Raw genomic sequence first — 18144 nt, 5'->3', positions numbered from 1 at the left:
CCTGTCCACAGTTTATTTGATTATGTTCAAGGATGTGTCTGGTAGCTTGGCAGCTATCCACTCAGTAGGTCACCATGAAGACAATGTCTACAATGAACTCACCAATGTACCTCCTCTGGTAGTGTAACACCCAATCGTGAAAAATTCTACCAATGGCCTGTTGCTCAGAGAAGGGGTATTGCTACATAGGCACAGACGATATGTTTGAAGTGAACACACTGATGTGCAGCCAGAAGGAATGTACCAACAGAATCCATTGTCATCATCGTCTTCCCTCACAGGCTAACTAAAGCAAGAGGCTCGTATGAGAAGGGTGACGTGTAGTGGAAATGGCCAGTATTGTGTAATACCAAAACATCAAGATATTTTTGTGGTTGATTGGAGTGAAAGATTACAGGATCTAAAATTTTGTTACACCACATGGGCATATATGCTAATTGGGAAAGTGGCAATTCCCCTTTATCTGTTCTCTGTTGTGTTATATAAAAGCATAGGTTTAAACAAGGAGTAAGACCCTAAATTTACATAATAGGGCTCATTAACAATCACTATATCAAGGGGAGGGGAGACCTGTAGCCCACAGGGCTAGCTTGCCTTTCTTACATTCACTGCCTTGCCTTCTTTATATTCTGCCTTTATTATACTCAACAGTAATTCAAGGAACCTACAGGCCTGTACCCTGTAAGACGCTGGCTTCAGCAGTTAGCGTAAGTCTTGAGGCCTATGAACTTTGGCACAGGGAAAAAAAGGGTAGGAATAAACGGTAAATTTTCAGAATGGAGAGGAGTAACTAATGGTGTTCCCCAAGGGTCAGTCATCGGATCAATCCTATTCAACTTATTCATGAATGATCCGGAGAAAGGGATAAACAGTGAGGCGGCAAAGTTTGCAGATGATACTAAACTGCTCAAGATAGTTAAGACTAAAGCAGACTGTGAAGAACTTCAAAAAGATCTCACAAAACTAAGTGATTGGGAAACAAAATGGCAAATGAAATTTAATGTGGATAAATGTAAAGTAATACACATTGGAAAAAATAACCCCAACTATACATACAATATGATAGGGGCTAATTTAACTACAACTAATCAGGAAAGATCTTGGAGTCATCGTGGATAGTTCTCTGAAGACGTCCATGCAGTATGCAGTGGCAGTCAAAAAAACAACAGGATGTTAGGAATCATTTAAAAAGGGATTGAGAATAAGATGAATAATATCTTATTGCCCTTATATAAATCCATGGTTTGCCCACATCTTGAATATTGCATACAGATATGGTCATCTCATCTCAAAAAAGATATACTGGCATTAGAAAAGGTTCAGAGAAGGGCAACTAAAATGATTAGGGGTTTGGAACGGGTCCCATATGAGGAGAGATTAAATAGGCTAGGACATTGCAGCTTGGAAAAGAAGAGACTGAGGGGGTATATATATAGAGAGAGAGGTATATAAAATCATGAGTAGTGTGGAGAAAGTGAATAAGGAAAAGTTATTGACTTGTTCCCATAATATAAGAACTAGGGGCCACCAAATGAAATTAATGGGCAGCAGGTTTAAAACAAATAAAAGGAAGTTTTTCACACAGCACACAGTCAACCTGTGGAACTCCTTGCCTGAGGAGGTTGTGAAGGCTAGGACTATAATAGGGTTTAAAAGAAAACTAGATAAATTCATGGAGGTTAAGTCCATTAATGGCTATTAGCCAGGATGGGTAAGGAATGGTGGCCCTAGCCTCTGTTTGTCAGACGGTGGAGATGGATGGCAGGAGAGAGATCACTTGATCATTACCTGTTAGGTTCACTCCATCTGGGGCACCTGGCATTGGCCACTGTTGGTAGACAGGATATTGGGCTGGATGGACCTTTCATCTGACCCAGTATGGCCATTCTTATATTCTTATGTCTAAGAGTTTCCTTCCAGCCTGTATGCAGGTAGGGGGGAAGAGAGAGATGTAGCCCGTAAACGGGCCAGACTCACCCGTCGCACCTCCTGCTGGTCGTCCTCAGGAATTAGCTCAATTTCCAGCCAGGAGTGCCCTCTGCAGGCCAGTGATCCACCTGTCCTCTGGCCCCGAGTCCCTCCCTGTACCCCAGTGCCTCTTTTAACTGGGGTGCTGCCCTCTGGCAGTACCCACCAATCTGGGTCTCCCCCTCCCAGGGGATCCCCCACCCCACTATCCTCATTTTGCCTCAGTATTGGCTACTGCTCACTCTCCATCTAGCCCCTGTTCACTGGGGCAGACTGCAATATCATCCATTCATCATCAGCAAAGGGTTTTGGAATGCAGCCTTTGCCTATCCCTGGGCTGCCCTCTGCAACCTCCAGTACCTCTTGGCCTAATGCTAGGCCACAGCCATGGGCTTTCCAGGCAGGAGCTCCCCAGCTTCTCTGCCTTTCCCCAGCCCTGCTCCATTCTACGTACCTTATCTAGCTCCCTGCAGCCAGGCCCTTCTCTCTCTACAGCCAGAGGGAGGGTGTTTCGGCCTGGCTTCCCTGGCCTTTTTATACAGGCCAGCGGTGGCCTAATTAGGGTGTGGCCTAGCTGTGGGCGCTTCCCCTATCAGCCCAACTTTTAGACCTGCAGCTTTCAAGCCCTGCCAGGCCGCTTTTTAAACCCCTCAGGGCAGAAGCCCGTAACCAACCCGCTACATAGTCCCTGGTCTCTATGCACTCCCTATCCGTGGCCCCACAAAGTCGCGGGACCTCGTGGTCAACTTCCTCCTCGCCCTGGCTAAAAAGGCCATCCACGCAACCAGGGAGAGGAGGTTGGCCGATGGGGACTCCTGTGACTGTGCGGCTTGTTTCTGGTCCTTGGTCGGTTCACGTATCCCGGCGGAGTTCCTCTGGGCGGCATCCGCTGGCTCCCTTGACGCCTTCGAGGAGCAGTGGGCGCTGTCCGGGGTTCTCTGCTCGGTGTCACCATCAGGCTCCTTTCTTATGACCCTTTGACCTCACTCCTGTCCTTGTTCTTTTATTAGTTGTCCCCCGGAATCAGTGGGGTTCTGAGGTCCTGTGGATCCTCCTCTTAAGCTGGGGGGGGGATCCTTTAGCAGTGGGTGGGCTTCCGCCCACCCACTTCCCAGAAACCCAATAGGTACATAGCCCCTGGGAGATGCTGGGATGATGGCCACTGATGTTGAGAGGAAGATGGTGGTGATAAGAAAGAGAATGGCTAACATTTCCGGTTGTTCTGCAAGGGATGGTGTGAGTATATAAACATTCAGATCTACATTCTGTAGTATCTCTATCTAACTTGCTGGCTTAGAGTGTGACTTTGCCAAATGCATTAATAAACTATTTTCAGTAAAAAAGGGATCCTATAGTCTGACCATTGCTGCTTTGCACATCAGGTTTCCTAATTATATAGTGATTTTAATAGTACCAAGCATGAGCTTGGAACAAGAACCTGTCAGCCCTCATAGTGAGAACTGAAAATTCTTAAGTAAACAATATAATTAATTCCTAATCTATAGATCAGGCCACATTGTATATCTGACTGTATTCCTCCTGCCATAAACAGACAGTTAAGAGTTAATTCCTCTTTTACCTGCAAAAGGTTAAGAAGTTCGCCTAGCCTAGCTGACACCTGACCAGAGAAACAAATGAGGGCACAAGATGTTTTCAAAGAGGGAGGAGGGAAATCAGTCTTTGTTCAAAAAAAGTTTGTGCAGGAGTGAAGGATCCAGGAATCAGCCATCTAACATTTCTTAGAAGTAGTAAGTGTTTAGAGAAGGAATGTATTAGATGATGTTTATTTTCTTTTGTGACTTCGTTTTTGCGTAAGAGGGAGAATCAAATTGGGTTTGTTTTTGCTCAGAGGGACGTCTTCTGTGTTTTGAATCTGTTGTCTGTGAGAGTAGCTTGCATGCTAATCTCACACAGGTTTTCCTTTCACTTTATTTCTTTAATTAAAAGTCTTCTTTTAAGAACCTGATTGATTTTTCCTTGTTTTTAAGATCCAAGGATTTTTTGGATCTGGGCTCACCAGGAATTGGTGGGAGGTGAATCAGTCTCAATCCTGCCAGGAAAAGGGGGATAAAGACTGGGGAAATATTTGGGGGGAAGACAGAGCTTCCAAATGACTCTCCCACATTTTGATGGTGGCAGCTACTAGATCTAAGCTGGTAAAGAAGCTTAGGGGTTATCTCATGCAGGTCCCCACATCTGTACCCTAAAGTTCAGAATGGGAGTGACACCTTGACACCTCCGAATTTCTCTTTCCACATACCATCTTCCATTCCTTGCCTAGAGCCAATGGGAGAGGAAGCCAAATTCCAATCCAACCCAACCTATTCCCCCAAACTCCACACCTGGCTTTGGTCTCAAGAGAAAATAATTTACCCCCCTCCTCTCTCAAATTCTCTCTCTCAGTTTGCATCCCCTCCCCTCTCCTTTTTTCATCATTAAACCTACAAGGGCACATTTTTGCTCTCAGAAATAAGGCAGACACCCAACGGCATCCAGTGGCAGTTCTCTTTCCTTCAAAGAATTGCTTTTACACTGCAAGGATAGAATACATGATTAGATGCCACAATGTGCAATATTTGTCACCCCTTGTCATGCTGTTCTACTGACTATAGCAGTTCTGCTGCTGAGGGGCCAGAGCACTCAGCTTAACAATCAAGAGCTGTGAGCTGAAATATTGTTGCGGACATTTTGATTTGTACTGGCAGGGCCTGATTTAGCATAAGCTGGCTACTATCCCCTCTTCCTGTAGTGACAGCACTGCAGCCCAGGGGGTTCATGTGCTCTGACTGCCCCCTTCAAGTCCCCCAAGCAATTAGGATGCTAGGTTCCCCACTAATTTTCATGGAACCCAATTCTTTTAGGCACCTTGGAGGGGGGCTGCAGACCAGACATGAGGGGCACTGGCAGAGCTGTGTGGGAGCCCACAGCTGGGATATCTAGAACTGTGAGAGATGGGGACCTGCTCTAATAATTGGGCCTACAAATTTAACCTAATTTTAAGCTCAGCTGTGAAGAGTGAAAGTTTATGAACCTTCCTATCACATATAACAAGAAAATTTGATAAGGAAAGGTGCAAAAATGAGACAGAAACGGAATTAGCCCAGAAAGGTCCCCTGATACCATTCAAGGCCTGGTAAACAAGAGAAGTGTGGTACCAGAAATCAATGCATCAGAACTGGTGTGTGGGAAATTAGGCCTAATTGGTGAACAAAATAGCGAAGGGAGAAGCTGTTCCTCCCTTTACTCCTTTCAAAAGGGTGAGTTTGGGAGAAAATTTGTCAGAGAGAGGAAGCAAATGCAACAATCATTGACTGAATGCAGGGGAAGAAGTGAGCATTATCATGAGGGCTGCTATCCAGGCCATCTCCTGATAGCACAGGTTCCATCATGACATGCCTGGGCCTCCTTCGTCCAAAACCCAAGAGATGTCTGGACCAGAGAGAGGGACTCAGCCAGGGCTGGTGCAAGGATATTTTGAGCCCTAGGCAAAACTTCCACCTTCCACCCCCTCCCGACCCTCCCGGAGCATCGCTTATTATAAACTTTCAAAAATGAATACTGCATAATATGGGATTGTTCATTATAATTAATACACGTTTGGCTTGAAAATTTATTAATTTCATTATTTAGACTACATATTTAATAAAAATGAATGAATAACCTGACAGTGTTTACATTGCTATTGTTTTCACTTTGCACAACATAGCATGGATCTTAAAATAAATCACATACTCTACACACAATACACTATTTCCTTCCTTCATTCTTTCATATCAAAATATACATTTTATTCTACCTTTATAATATCCAATTATTGTTATTAATAAAATTAATAAAATTAGAGCCTTGCATGGTATCAAGTATCAGGGGATAGCCGTGTTAGTCTGTATCTACAAAAACAACAAGGAGTCCGCCAGCAACTACACACCACATCACAGAAACCAATCCCTGTAGCAAACCTCGTTGCCTACTCTGTCCCCAGATCTACTCTGGTGACACCATCAGAGGACCAAACCACATCAGCTACACCATCAAGGGCTCATTCACCTGCACATCTACTAATGTGATATATGCCATCATGTGCCAGCAATGCCTCTCTGCCAGGTACCTTGGCCAAACCGGACAGTCCCTACGCAAAAGAATAAATGGACACAAATCGGACGTCAGGAATAGTAACATATAAAAGCCAGTAGGTGAACACTTCAGTCTCCCTGGACAGTCAATAACAGATTTAAAAGTCACTATTCTTGAACAAAAAAACTTCAGAAACAGACTTCAAAGAGAAACAGCAGAACTAAAATTCATTTACAAATGTAACACCATTAATTTGGGCTTGAATAGGGACTGGGAGTGGCTGGCTCATTACAGAAGCAGCTTTGCCTCTCCTGGTATTGACACCTCCTCATCAATTACTGGGATTGGACCACATCCACCCTGATTGAACTGGCTCTGCCAACACTGGTTCTCCACTTGTAAGGTGACTCCCTTCTCTTCGTGTGTCATCTGTAACTTTCACTCTATGCATCTGAAGAAGTGGGTTTTTTACCAAGAAAGCTTATGCCAAAAGAAATCTGTTAGTCTTTAAGGTGCCACCGGACTCCTTGTTGTTTTTATAAAATTAGAATGGCAGATACTCCGTCATACTGGGGGATCGGGTTTGGTGGGGAAGGGAAGCCGACTGGATTCGGGTCAGTGGGGGATTGGGTTTGGCTGGGGAGCGGAAGGGGAGCAGACCACGTTTGGGTCAGTAGGGTATTGGGTTAGGTGGGGAAGGGAAGCCGACTGGGTTCGGACATTGAGAGATCAGGTTTGGCTGGAGAGTGCAAGGGGAGCAGACAGGGTCTGGGTGTGGAGGGGGGGAGAAGGTGCAATCTGGGTTTGGCTGGGGGGTGGCGGGAGGGGTAGGATTCAAAGAGTGAAATGGGCGCCCTCCTCTCCAGTCCCTGGCATGCAGCAGCAAAGGGCCAAGTGCAATTGCAACAGGGCTATGGGAACGCGTCGCCTGCTTTGCCTTCACGAGTCTGTCCTGCACCCAGGCTGGGGACTTGAATGCTGGGCTCTCCCTCTGGCAGGGGGGCTGGGGCAGGGGCAGGCAGGACTGTGAGGCAGAGAGTGCGCAGCTCTCACGCCAAAGCAGGGTTGGGATGGTAGAAAGCTGGGGCGCAGGGAGGTGGGTTAAAGCAGCTTAGCTGCCCCTCCATGCGAGAGAGCCCGCAGAGCTGCCAGCTGTGACCTCCCTCCCTTCTCCCTGCTCCCAGCCTCTGTGTGCAATTCCTGCAGCCCGCTCTCCGAGCATGCCATGCAAGCCGGCCCCGGCTGCACCACACTGAGAGCACAGATCTGCCCCAGCAGGGGTCTTACACTTCCTGCAGCAAGCTGCTCCACTCTTCTTCTGGCTGCTGCTGTGCAATCTACAAGACAGAGGAGCTACTGCTGTGTAAATGTACCTATCAACACAGCAATCAGATCAAAGGACTTTGCTGACTTTCCAAAGGCAGGAGAGCTGCAATCTGCAGCCAGCGTCTTGATTGGCAGCGGCGCCCGCAAATCTTGGCACCTTAGTTTGCCTAGCGGTTGCACCAGCCCTGGACTCAGCTGACAAGGCCACTTCCACTAGCTCCAGCTAAATCCCAACCAACACTAGGGATGGGAGACTTTGTCCCCCCCGCCCTCTGCCCCCCCTACACACACACCCTGTGGCCTTTTTTCCTTCCAATTTATTTTTCTTCTTTCCTACGCCGCTCCTTTTTCCTTCTGTTTAATAAAAGTGTTAGCCAGTAGCTGGCCAAGACTGGATTTTTCGCAATACTACTGTGCCCATGTGACCAAAGAAGCTGTTAAACACAATGCCCTGAACACCCCAGGCTTGTACAAGCTACAAGTCTCAGAGCAGCTGGTAAGATCATGTGCCAGGCCTGGGTTTCTCCAGCATTAGGCTGTGAGGGAGAGTCACACCAGAGACTGAAGCCGCATTGTCTCTCTTTGCCATTCTTCTCTTTCCCCTCTCGTGTCTGGTGCATTCTGTCTTCTAGGAAAGAGGTTTGGAGTGTAGCAATAGCGGCAACCATGGCAGCTGCAGCCACTAACAACTTCTCTTTGTCCCCAGAGAAGAATTATTAACATCTTTGATACAATTTATGAAACTATCACACGGGGAGTTGTGGAAACTCTCCCCAACTAACGGGGTAAGGAACAACGGATGCAGTTAAAATAAAAGCCTTAGTACTTTACAATTCAAATGCTTGGGCTGCTGGCCCTGCTTTTCTGTATCTTTAATACGAGGTTAAAGTGATGGTTAATGATGTGTTTGCCATGGGACTGAGCAAGCTGAGAGCTCTGGATACCTAACTCCCTTTAACACTGTTTCATCCTGGAGAGTGACAGGGCCAGGTTAACACCATTGATACTTTGGGTCTATATATTCCACCTAAATTACTGCAACAGAGCTGGGATTGCAGGCATGTGTGGGTCCAGACTGGGGGGCACCGGAAGAGCTGTGAGTTTCCAGGTTGGGCGTGGATTGGGAAGGTGCCAATGGGTCAGGACTCAGGGTCCATCTACACAGCAAACGAAGATGTGATTGCAGCACAGGTGGGTATCCCTACGCTAGCGTTAAGCTACCTAGCATGGGAAATAACTGCAATGGGAACATGTTGGCATGGTCTACAGCACAAGGTGGCAACCAGAGTAGGTATGAGGGTCCCTGGAAGGCTGGCACTCGGGCAGCTACTCCGGGGTGAAGTCTATGTCACCTGATATTGCTGCACACACTAGTTAGATTAAAGATGGCATGGCTACACCCACCCACACTACAACTGCACCTTCACTTGCTGCGGAGACGCACGCTGAGATGTTTTTGTGGAGCTCAGATCTCTGGCAGAACATGTGCTGCTCGTTCCCCACCCACACCCTGCCCACTGATCCACTGCTTTTAATTGCCAGATATCGGGAAATCGTGTTTACCCAATAGCTTACTGGATTTTCTCTCTCACTCCTATCCCTCCATATCTGGCTGGGCTCTATATAACCCGCTACAGGACAGGACGGAGGATCAGGGTGAGGTTCAGCTCTGGAGAAGCTGGAATCCATTGATCTGAGAACAGGGAAAAACAAGGACTTGAGTAAGTTGCAGAAGTTTCCACAGGTCTGAACAGGGGAGAAAACAGTGTCACATGGGGCTGCAATCACAGAGTTTTGCTTTTAGGAAGCAGCACGAGCTAGTGGGGTGATAGACTGCAGCTCGTGAGCTGCACATGACTCTTTGATGTGTCTCCTGCGGCTCTTTGTAGCAAATGATATTAAAGCATTGTTTGATTTAATTAGTAACCAATCTCAGTTATTAACCAATCAAGATGTTTTTACTGTTAACCGATTAAGCTATCAGATTGCACTGTCATTTTTATTAACTTATTTGCTGTGAGAATAATATAGATATATATAACAGTATAACAGGCATCAATCTATCTATCTATCTAAACTAAATGTTTGCCTGTCACATTGTTTAAATCTGACTAGTACTATTTGGGTAATGTCAATTGTTAATTTGGCTCCTTAGCTACTGAGGTCTGAGTATCACTGTTCTAGTGGTTACAGCATGGGGGCTGGGAGTCAGGACTCCTGGGTTCACTCTCCACCTCTGGGTGGAAAACAGAGGGTTAGAGGAGGTGGGAGATGATTTCAGTTGGAATCTGTGCAGCAGCTGGCACAATGGGCAGAATTCCCCCCGTCACAGTTCGAGATACCAAATACCTGGGTTCTATCCCTGGCTCTGGGAGGGAAATGGGGAGCAGCGGGTTAGAGGAGCAGGCCCCGATCTCGGTGGGGGTCAGGGCAGCACCTGGCACAATGGAGCCCCTGATGAGCCAGGTTCTGAGACGGCTTCAACACAATGGGGCTGGAAGGATGGGAGGGGCTCTGGGCAGAGTGAGTCCGGCAGTAGATATCAGGAGGGGTGGGGTTTAGGTACAGAGAGGGGTGGGAAGGGACAAGGTCATGTCCAGGAGGTGCTGTGGAGGAGGCAGATCCCCACCCTACACTGTCTCCATCCATCCCCCTCTCCTCACTGCAGGTTGATCTAGTGACAGACACAGCCATGGCTATGAGGGGACCCCGCACCTTGCTCCTGCTGCCCCTTGTCCTGCTGATAGCCTGCATGGCTTTGGACAGTGGGCTGTCATGTACCCCAGTGTTCAAAACATTCTTGTGGGAGCATGTGGACTATCTACGGAGCTCATTCTCCAGGCACAACGCCTACTGCACATCGAGGATGCGCAGATTGAATTTATTTAAGAAGCCCCTCAACACCTTCATCCATATACCCATCGAAGCTATCAAGAGCGTCTGCCGTGTGCACGGGACACACTTCCCTCCAAACCTACGCAAGAGCAAATATTTCTTCAAAGTCACCACCTGCAGATATAACAAGCTTCTTTATGGCCTGCACTTGTACAATGGGACATTCTATCGCCGGCAAATTATCATCCGCTGTTGCCATGCGTTGCCTGTTTACTATCATGAGTAGATGTAGGGCACAGGCTGGGCATGGACGGCAGGTCGGAGACACTGCTTCTTCCTCTAACCCCCTCTCCCACACCGCCATGGCACCTGGCTCTTCAGCCACCGCTGAACACTGGTCATGTGGTTTCCACCCCTCACCCTAGTCTGTATAGTATAACCACCCATTACCCGCTGCCATCCTCTCCTGTCCCTAGTGCCCATTCTCTATCCTCTACAGCAGTGGTCCCCGCGTCCTGGACCCTGGGAGAGCACCCGCCGAAATGCCGCTGAATTTCAGCGGCATTTCGGAGGGGATGCCTCTTGATGACGACGCTTGTCGCCAACAAGTGACGTCATCGAGAGGCGTTGCTCCTGAATTTCGGCGGGGAGGCCTCTCGATGACACCGCTTGCCGTTGACAAGTGACCTCATCGAGAGACATCGCTCCCAAATTTCGGAAGAGACACCTCTCGATGACATCCCTTGTCGACGGCAAGCGGCGTCATCAAGAGGCATCGGCGCCGAAATTCGGCGGCATTTCGGCGGGTGCTCCACCGCCGCAGTGGTCCTTCAAAAGGTTGGGGACCACTGCTCTATAGCCACCAGTGCCCACTCTCCACCCTCTGCTGCCCCTAGTGCCCATTATACAGTATTACTGCTCCATACTTATCTTGTACTCCCTGCTGCAATATAGTGGCCATCTTAAAAACAGTCATTTGATTAAAAAATATCCATCAATTTCACCCTTCTGGTATTGTGCATTCAATCAAATAAAGAGGAATCCTGATATTCAGCATAGTTAAGGGTTACTGTACATTATTCTGTTCATTTTGCAATATTATGCCCCATCTGCAATTCCCTGTGCTCCCTAAACTCCACAAAGCCTGATACCTGCAAAGCGATCACTGTCTGGTTGTGTTACACTGGGGATAGCAAGAACAGAAGCCACAAAACAGTTAAGGAGTGCACTGGAATTTTTTTCTCGTTTTCAGAGACTCCCGGAACAGGATGGGCACGAATATAAGTAAATAGAGAGAGATGGATAAGTGGGGATTGATTGATGGAGAGAGAGAAATTAGTGTGTATGAGGATGGATGGAGAGAAAGACAGAGAGCAGTTTTTGTACCACTTTCCAGTGCAATCCCTAGTCTGGATTAAGTTATAACAGTAGAACCATGGTTCACACTGGTATGGGGTAATCCTCACTGTGGTTGGCAACTAGCCCTAGTCATATTAACACTTTTTTAGTGGTATTTATTGCCAAAAACGGGAAAACCCAAACTCATTTTTGTCATCTTTCCCGACTTCGTTTGGATTTCTTTGTAGGGCTGGGCTGTGGGTGTTTGACTCTCTTGCTTAAGTCAATATTGTCTGTATCGTGTTATCATTCTTGTGTGTATGTTTGTTTTGTGGGTATGAGCCTCTTGCATGTCTCCTCTTCCTCCTCATGGGTGTTTGTATCTTTTGGTGGAAACATTTGTCTTTTGTGTGTTATTTCTGTCTTCAGGGTTGCTTCTGGTGTTTGTTTGTGTTCTGTGAATACCTTGGTACATTCCTCTGAGTGTCTCTTTCCCCATGCCTGCCTTCCTTCCCTTGCCTAGAGACAATGGGAGAGGAAGCTCAATTGCAACCCACTGCAACCTGTTTCTTCCAAAACTTCAGACCCATCGTAAGTGCTAAGAGAAAATAAAATAATTTACATCACTCATTTCTCAATCTCTTTCTCTCTCAGTTTGTCCTTCGCCATCTCTCTCTCCTTCTTTCATTGCTGAAATTTTAAGAACACATTTCTGCCCCTCAGAGATACAACATCCGATGGGAGGTCTTCTTCTGCAGGGAAAGAATAATGTAGCAGTTAGGTGCCACAATGCACAATGTTATTGTAAGCGGGGGAATGGTCCCGCTATTGTGGGGAACTTTCCTGGCTTCTGCACTACCCCGGTGAAGAGGGCTGGCGAAAGGATCTGAGTCCTCGCTCCCACTTCCTTTACCCAGAGGCCTCCCTGCCCTTGAGGACTCCCCTTCCACTCTCCTGTCTGGCAGAGTCCTCATAACCCCAACAAGGCTGGACCCAGGATTCCGGGGGGGTTCAACCCCCAACCCTGCTGTGGTCACCTAGGACAAGGGCTAGGGTGTCCCCACTCTGGGGTACTCTCTTTGCACTGCGCCCCTCCCTGACCCACTGATCACATCATACATTTAAAGCAAATACAAGTTATTTAATTAACAATTAATTTAAAAAAATAAGGAAAAATGGAAAAGGTTAAAGGAAAACACATCACCCTGCTCTGTGGCAGAGAACATTACAAACAGTCTCTCTGGAATGTCAGGGCAATTCACAGTCTGTTCCCTGTAGGTCCCAGGCCTCCTTCTCAGGCCCTGGCTGTGCTGCAGGGACGCTGCGGGTTGGACACTTGTTCTGATGGTGGACACACACTCTCAGGCTCTGGGTGGCAGGACCCTTCTCCCCAGCATCACCCCTGCTCTATCAGGGTTATGATCCCCCTCCAAGTCTGGCCTGCAGGGCCTCTTGGCTGAGGCATCTCCCTGTGCTGGGCCCACTGCCCAGGGTCCCCCTCGCTCTCCCCAGCTGCTCACCATACCCGGCTCCAGACTGCTCCAGCGCCAGCTCCACACTGCCTCAGCACGGCTGCTGCTGCTGCTCTGCCTTCAGCTCCCTGGGCTGCTTCTCTGGCCTCTCTGGTTCCAGTTGTTACAGCTCTGCTCCCAGGGCAGGTCTGCTCTGCAGGCTGCTTCTGTGACTCTCTCTCAGCTCTCACCTGCTTCCTGGGTTGCTTGTCTGGCCCCTCTGGCTCTGGTTGCTACAGCTCCCCTCCCAGGGCAGGTCTGCTCTCTCTGGGCTGTGCTCTGGCTTTGGGGCTGCAGCTCTGCTCCCAGCAGCTCAGCTTGGGCTCCCTGCTCTCTCCTTAGCTGGGCCCCACTCCATCTGACTCACAATTCCAGCTCACAGGGAGGACAGGAACACCCCCCACCCCCGGCTTCCTGACTCGTTGCTTAGCCAGCCCGTCCTGTCAATCAGGCTGACCTGGAGCATTGGCCTCTCCACATTGTTCCTGGAGACTGTCAGTCTCAGCCCTCGTCCAGACTAACCCGCGGCATCGGCGGGTTAAAATCGATTGCTCGGGGATCGATATATCGCGTCTAGTCTGGACGCGGTGTATCGATCCCCGAGCGCGCTTACATCGATTCCGGAACTCCATCAATCCGAACGGAGTTCCGGAATCGACGCGGAGAGCCGCGGACATCGATGCCGCGCCGTCCAGACTGGTGAGTACCTCGATTTTAGAAATTCGACTTCAGCTACGTTATTCTCGTAGCTGAAGTTGCGTATCTAAAATCGATTTTAATTCCTAGTCTGGACGTGGCCTCAGGCTCCTGATTTCCCATCGACCCCTCCCTTTTTAGTGCTGGGAGCTAGCAACCAAATACCCCACTGAATGCTAATAAGGGGGCAACAGTCCCCTTACATTATCACACGTCACCCTTTGTCATGCTGTTCCACTGACCACTGCAGTTGTGCTGCTCAGGGATCAGAGCACTAATTGCCACAATCCAGAGTGGTGAGTGAAAGTCAGGTTGGGGCCATTTTAAATTTGTCCTCGGAAAGTTTGATCTACCTCAAGCTGGCTACAATACGCTCTTCCTGTACTGTGGCACCTTATAGACTAACAGACGTTTTGGAGCATGAGCTTTCGTGGGTGAATGCATGCATCTGACGAAGTAGGTATTCACCCACGAAAGCTCATGCTCCAAAACGTCTGTTAGTCTATAAGGTGCCACAGGACTCTTTGCTGCTTTTACAGATCCAGACTAACACGGCTACCCCTCTGATACTCTTCCTGTACTGACAGCACTGCAGCCCAACAGGTGCGTGTGCTCTGATTGCCACTTTCAAGTCACCCAAGCAATTAGGACACTCAGGTCCTTAGCAATTTTCATGAGTTCTGGGACCTTCAGGTGCCTTACATTTGGCTGCAGGTTGAAGGGGGACAGGGGGCGGGGGGGGGAGGGGGAGAGGAGGGAGAGCTGTTGTAATAACTGGGCCTACAAGTTTCCCTGAATTTTAAGGTCAACTGGAAAGTGTAAAAGTTGATGAAATCTCCAATCACACGTAGCAATAAATGTTAATTGAGAAAGATAGAAAAGTGAGACAGAGACTGAATTAGTCCAAACAGACAGGCCCCCTGATCGCACTGAAAGCCTGCATTAAGATCATCCCTGGTAAACAAGAGAAGCTTGGGACCAGAAATCAATGGATCAAAATTCATGTGTGGGAAATTAGGCCAAACTGGAGACTTCTATAATGAAGGGAGGGGTATTCCAGCCATCACTTCCTTTGGGGGTCCTCAAACAGGGGTGGGGAGTTTAGGAGAAAAATTTACAGAGGAAAGGAAGCAAACACAAAATTTTCAGGGGAAGGAGCGAGGATTATCATCATGGCTGCACCCTGGCATCTCCTGGGACAACAGTATGCAGCATGACACCCTGGGCCTCCTTCATCCTAAACCCAAGAGACAGGGACCCAGCTTACATGGCCACTTCCACAGCTCTGGCTAAATTGCAGCCACCCCTTTGGATGGGACAGTTTGCCTCCCCACCCCATGTGCCTTTTTCCTTCCCAGCTTATTTTTCCCCTTTCCTGCCCCTCTCCTTCCTTCTGTCTAAGAAAAATCTGTTCTAGCCGGCCAAGACTGGATATTTCAGAGCACTGCTGTGGCCCTGTGATCAAAAAGCAGCTAGAAGCAATGTCCTGCACACACCCAGGCTAGTTCAAGTTGCCGAGTCTCAGAGCGGCCGGTAAGATTGTGTTCCGTGTCTGTTTCTTTAGCTGCGAGGCTGCGAGGGAGAGTCACACCAGAGACAGAAGCTGCATTTTCTCTCTTTGTCATTCATCTCTTTCCCCTCTCCTGTGTGTGTCTGTCGGGTTTTGTCTTCTAGGAGACAGGATTGGACTATAACATCGACAGCTCCAGCCATCACAACTAACTTCTTCTCTTTGTCCCCAAAGGACAGTTATTACCATCTTTAACACCATTTATAAGACTGTCACACAGGGTGGCGTCCGTCCAAAATCTCTCAAGTAACCAGGAAGAAAACAATGGATGCCATTAAAATAAAAGCCTTTATACTTTACATTTCCAATGTTTGAGTTGTTTTTCCTCCTTTTCTGTCTTTAATGAGAGATGGAAAAGATTGTTAAAGGTGCGTTTGCCATGGGACTGAGCAGGCCAAGGGCTCTGGAAACCAAATCCCAAACCTTGTTTAACATTGTTGAATCTTGGACAGTGACAGGGCCAGGTTAACACCATTGAATCCTTGAGTCTATATATTCCACCTAATTTACTGCAACAGAGCCCAGGGCTGGAACTGCAGGGGCTGCGGGCCAGGATTGGGGGGCACCGGCAGAGCTGTGAGTTTCTAGCCTAGGACTGGATTGGGAAGGTGCCAGTGGGTCAGGGCGCAAGGTGAGTCTATACAGCAAATGAAGGTGTGGTTACAGCATGGGTGGGTGATCCTGTAGTAGCGTTAATCTAGCTAGCACGGGAAACAACAGCCATGGGGACTTCCTGGCTTGGACTTCAGCACAGGCTGGCAAGCAGAGTAAGTACCCAGAGTCCCTGGTGGGCTGGCATGGGGGAAGCTTCCCCAGGGCAAAGGCCTGGTATTATTACCCCCACTAGCTAGGTTAAACCTGGCATGGCTAAATCTACCAGCACTACAATCACACCTTTGCTTGCTGGGAAGATGCTCCTTAGATGTTTCTGTGGAGCCCAGGTCTCTGGCAGGACATCTGCTGCTTCTTCCCCACTCAAGCCCAGCCTTCTAGGCTGCTGTTTTTAAATGCCAGATACAGGGAAATTGTGCTTACACAATGGCTTCCTGGATTTCCCCTCCCACTCCTCCACCTCCACGTCCACTGGGTTCTATATAACCCGCTCCAAGACGGGCAGGAGGATTAGTATGAGGTTCAGCTCAGCAGAGGCTGGGATCCATCGCTCCGATGACAGCAAAGGAACAAGAGCTTGGGTAAATTGCAGGAGAGTCCGCCAGCCTGGATTGAGGAGAGAACAGTGACACATGAAGCTGCAACTGCAGGGTTTATTTGTGAAAGGCAGTATGAGCTAGTGGTTAAAGCAGAGGTGCTGGGAGTCAGGACTCCTGGGTTCAATCTCCACCTCTGGGTGGAGAACAGTGGGTTAGAGGAGGCCAGTTTCTGGGAATCCCCCAGCACAATGGGGCTGTGACAATGGGAGGGGCTCTGGGAAGAGTGGGGCTGGCAGGAATATCAGGAGGGGTGGGGCTTTGGGGGCAGATTGGGGTGGGAGGGGTTTGGGCCCAGGAAATGCCATGGAGAATGCAGATCCCCACCCTGTGCCATCTCCACCCCTCTTCCCACCACAGGTCGATCCAGGGACGGGCACGGCCCTGGTTCCAAGGGGACCCAACCCTATGCTCCTACTGTCTGTCCCTCGTCCTTCTAGTCGCCGAGCTGGCCATGTCCAACAGGCAGCCATGTGTCATCACTCAGAGCAGAATATTCAATATGTACCAGGTGGACTATCCCCAGCCCCACAGCCTACTGCAACACGATGATGAAAAAACAAGGAATTTATGGGAAAAGTCTCAATACCTTCATCCACACGCCAATCCCAATTGTCAACATCTGCTTTGGTGGAGGGATACCCATCGCAGGTGAGCCGCACAGGAGCAAAGCTGTCTTCCCCACCACCCAATGCTGATACAACTGACCGATACACGCTTAACTGGGACACCAATGTCCTAGAAAATTGTCATTTGCTGCTGTAAAGGGCTTCCTGTGCTCCTTGTGGGGTAGATGTAGGGCCCAGCTTAGACAGGTAGGGGACCCTGCTGCTTCCTCTAGCCATGCTCTGTCCCTCCCATACAACCCACAGCACCCGGCTCCTCATCTGCCTTTGAACACTGGTCACATTATCTGGGTTTTTGCACCCCCCACCCTCAGCTACCCCTAGTGCCCATTGTATAGTATAGCCGCCTCTTCCCCGCCCCCACCCTCTGCTGGCCCTAGTGCCCATTGTACAGTAAAGCCGCCCCTTACCCGCCCCCGCCCCCACCCTCTGCTGCCACTAGTGCCCATTATACAGTACAGCCGCCCCTTCCCCACCCCCACCATCTGCTGCCCCCAGTGCCCATTGTACAGTAAAGCCGCCCCTTCCCCGCCTCCACCCTCTGCTGCCCCTAGTGCCCATTATACAGTATAGCTGCCCCTTCCCCACCCCCACCTTCTGCTGTCCCTAGTGCCCATGATACAGTATAGCCGCCTCTTCCCTGTCCCTCACTTTACTATTTTGTTCTCCTTGCTGCCATATAGGAGCCATCTACAACCAATCCTTTTAGAAATATTCAGTTTCACAGTTTTGGTATTTTCTTGTTAGTCTCATAATGGAGAATCCTCATATTCATCATTATTAAGCGTTATTAGTCATTATTTTCTTTTTAAAAATATTTTCCCCTGTCTGCATAGCAATTCCTGCCTTTGTGTGTCACATTGGGGAGAAGAAGAACATAAGCCTTTGAACACTTAAGGACTGTGCTGGACATGTGTTGTGTTTTTCCAGTGAGGCTGTCTTGTGATTTAAGGGCCACTAACAACCTGTTCCCTAGTTTTGGGAATAGAATC

At 48.7% G+C, this 18144-nt stretch overlaps 1 protein-coding gene across 2 annotated transcripts in view; it reads right to left on the bottom strand.

Moving 5' to 3' along the window:
* The window catches only part of LOC127031298 (ribonuclease-like), a 304542-nt gene extending 287114 nt beyond the window's left edge, over nucleotides 1-17428 (bottom strand). The window contains exons 1-2 of one of the 2 annotated variants that reach the window (XR_007768511.1): nucleotides 17116-17428; nucleotides 16371-16536 (exon numbers count right to left, since the gene is read on the bottom strand). Coding sequence is in view for 1 of the 2 variants with exons in the window: in XM_050918048.1 (XP_050774005.1) it covers nucleotides 17116-17172 (57 nt within the window). In the remaining variant the exon portion in view is untranslated. Of the gene's footprint in view, nucleotides 1-16370; nucleotides 16537-17115 lie in introns of those variants that run through there. The other variant, XM_050918048.1, reaches the window with a different exon arrangement.
* Between the last annotated feature and the right edge of the window lie 716 nt (nucleotides 17429-18144).

The sequence above is a fragment of the Gopherus flavomarginatus genome, chromosome 11 (genome assembly GCF_025201925.1).
Source record: "Gopherus flavomarginatus isolate rGopFla2 chromosome 11, rGopFla2.mat.asm, whole genome shotgun sequence".
Taxonomy (NCBI): domain Eukaryota; kingdom Metazoa; phylum Chordata; order Testudines; family Testudinidae; genus Gopherus; species Gopherus flavomarginatus.
Note: the sequence above shows the minus strand (reverse complement) of the source record. Positions and strands in the feature narration are given on the sequence as shown.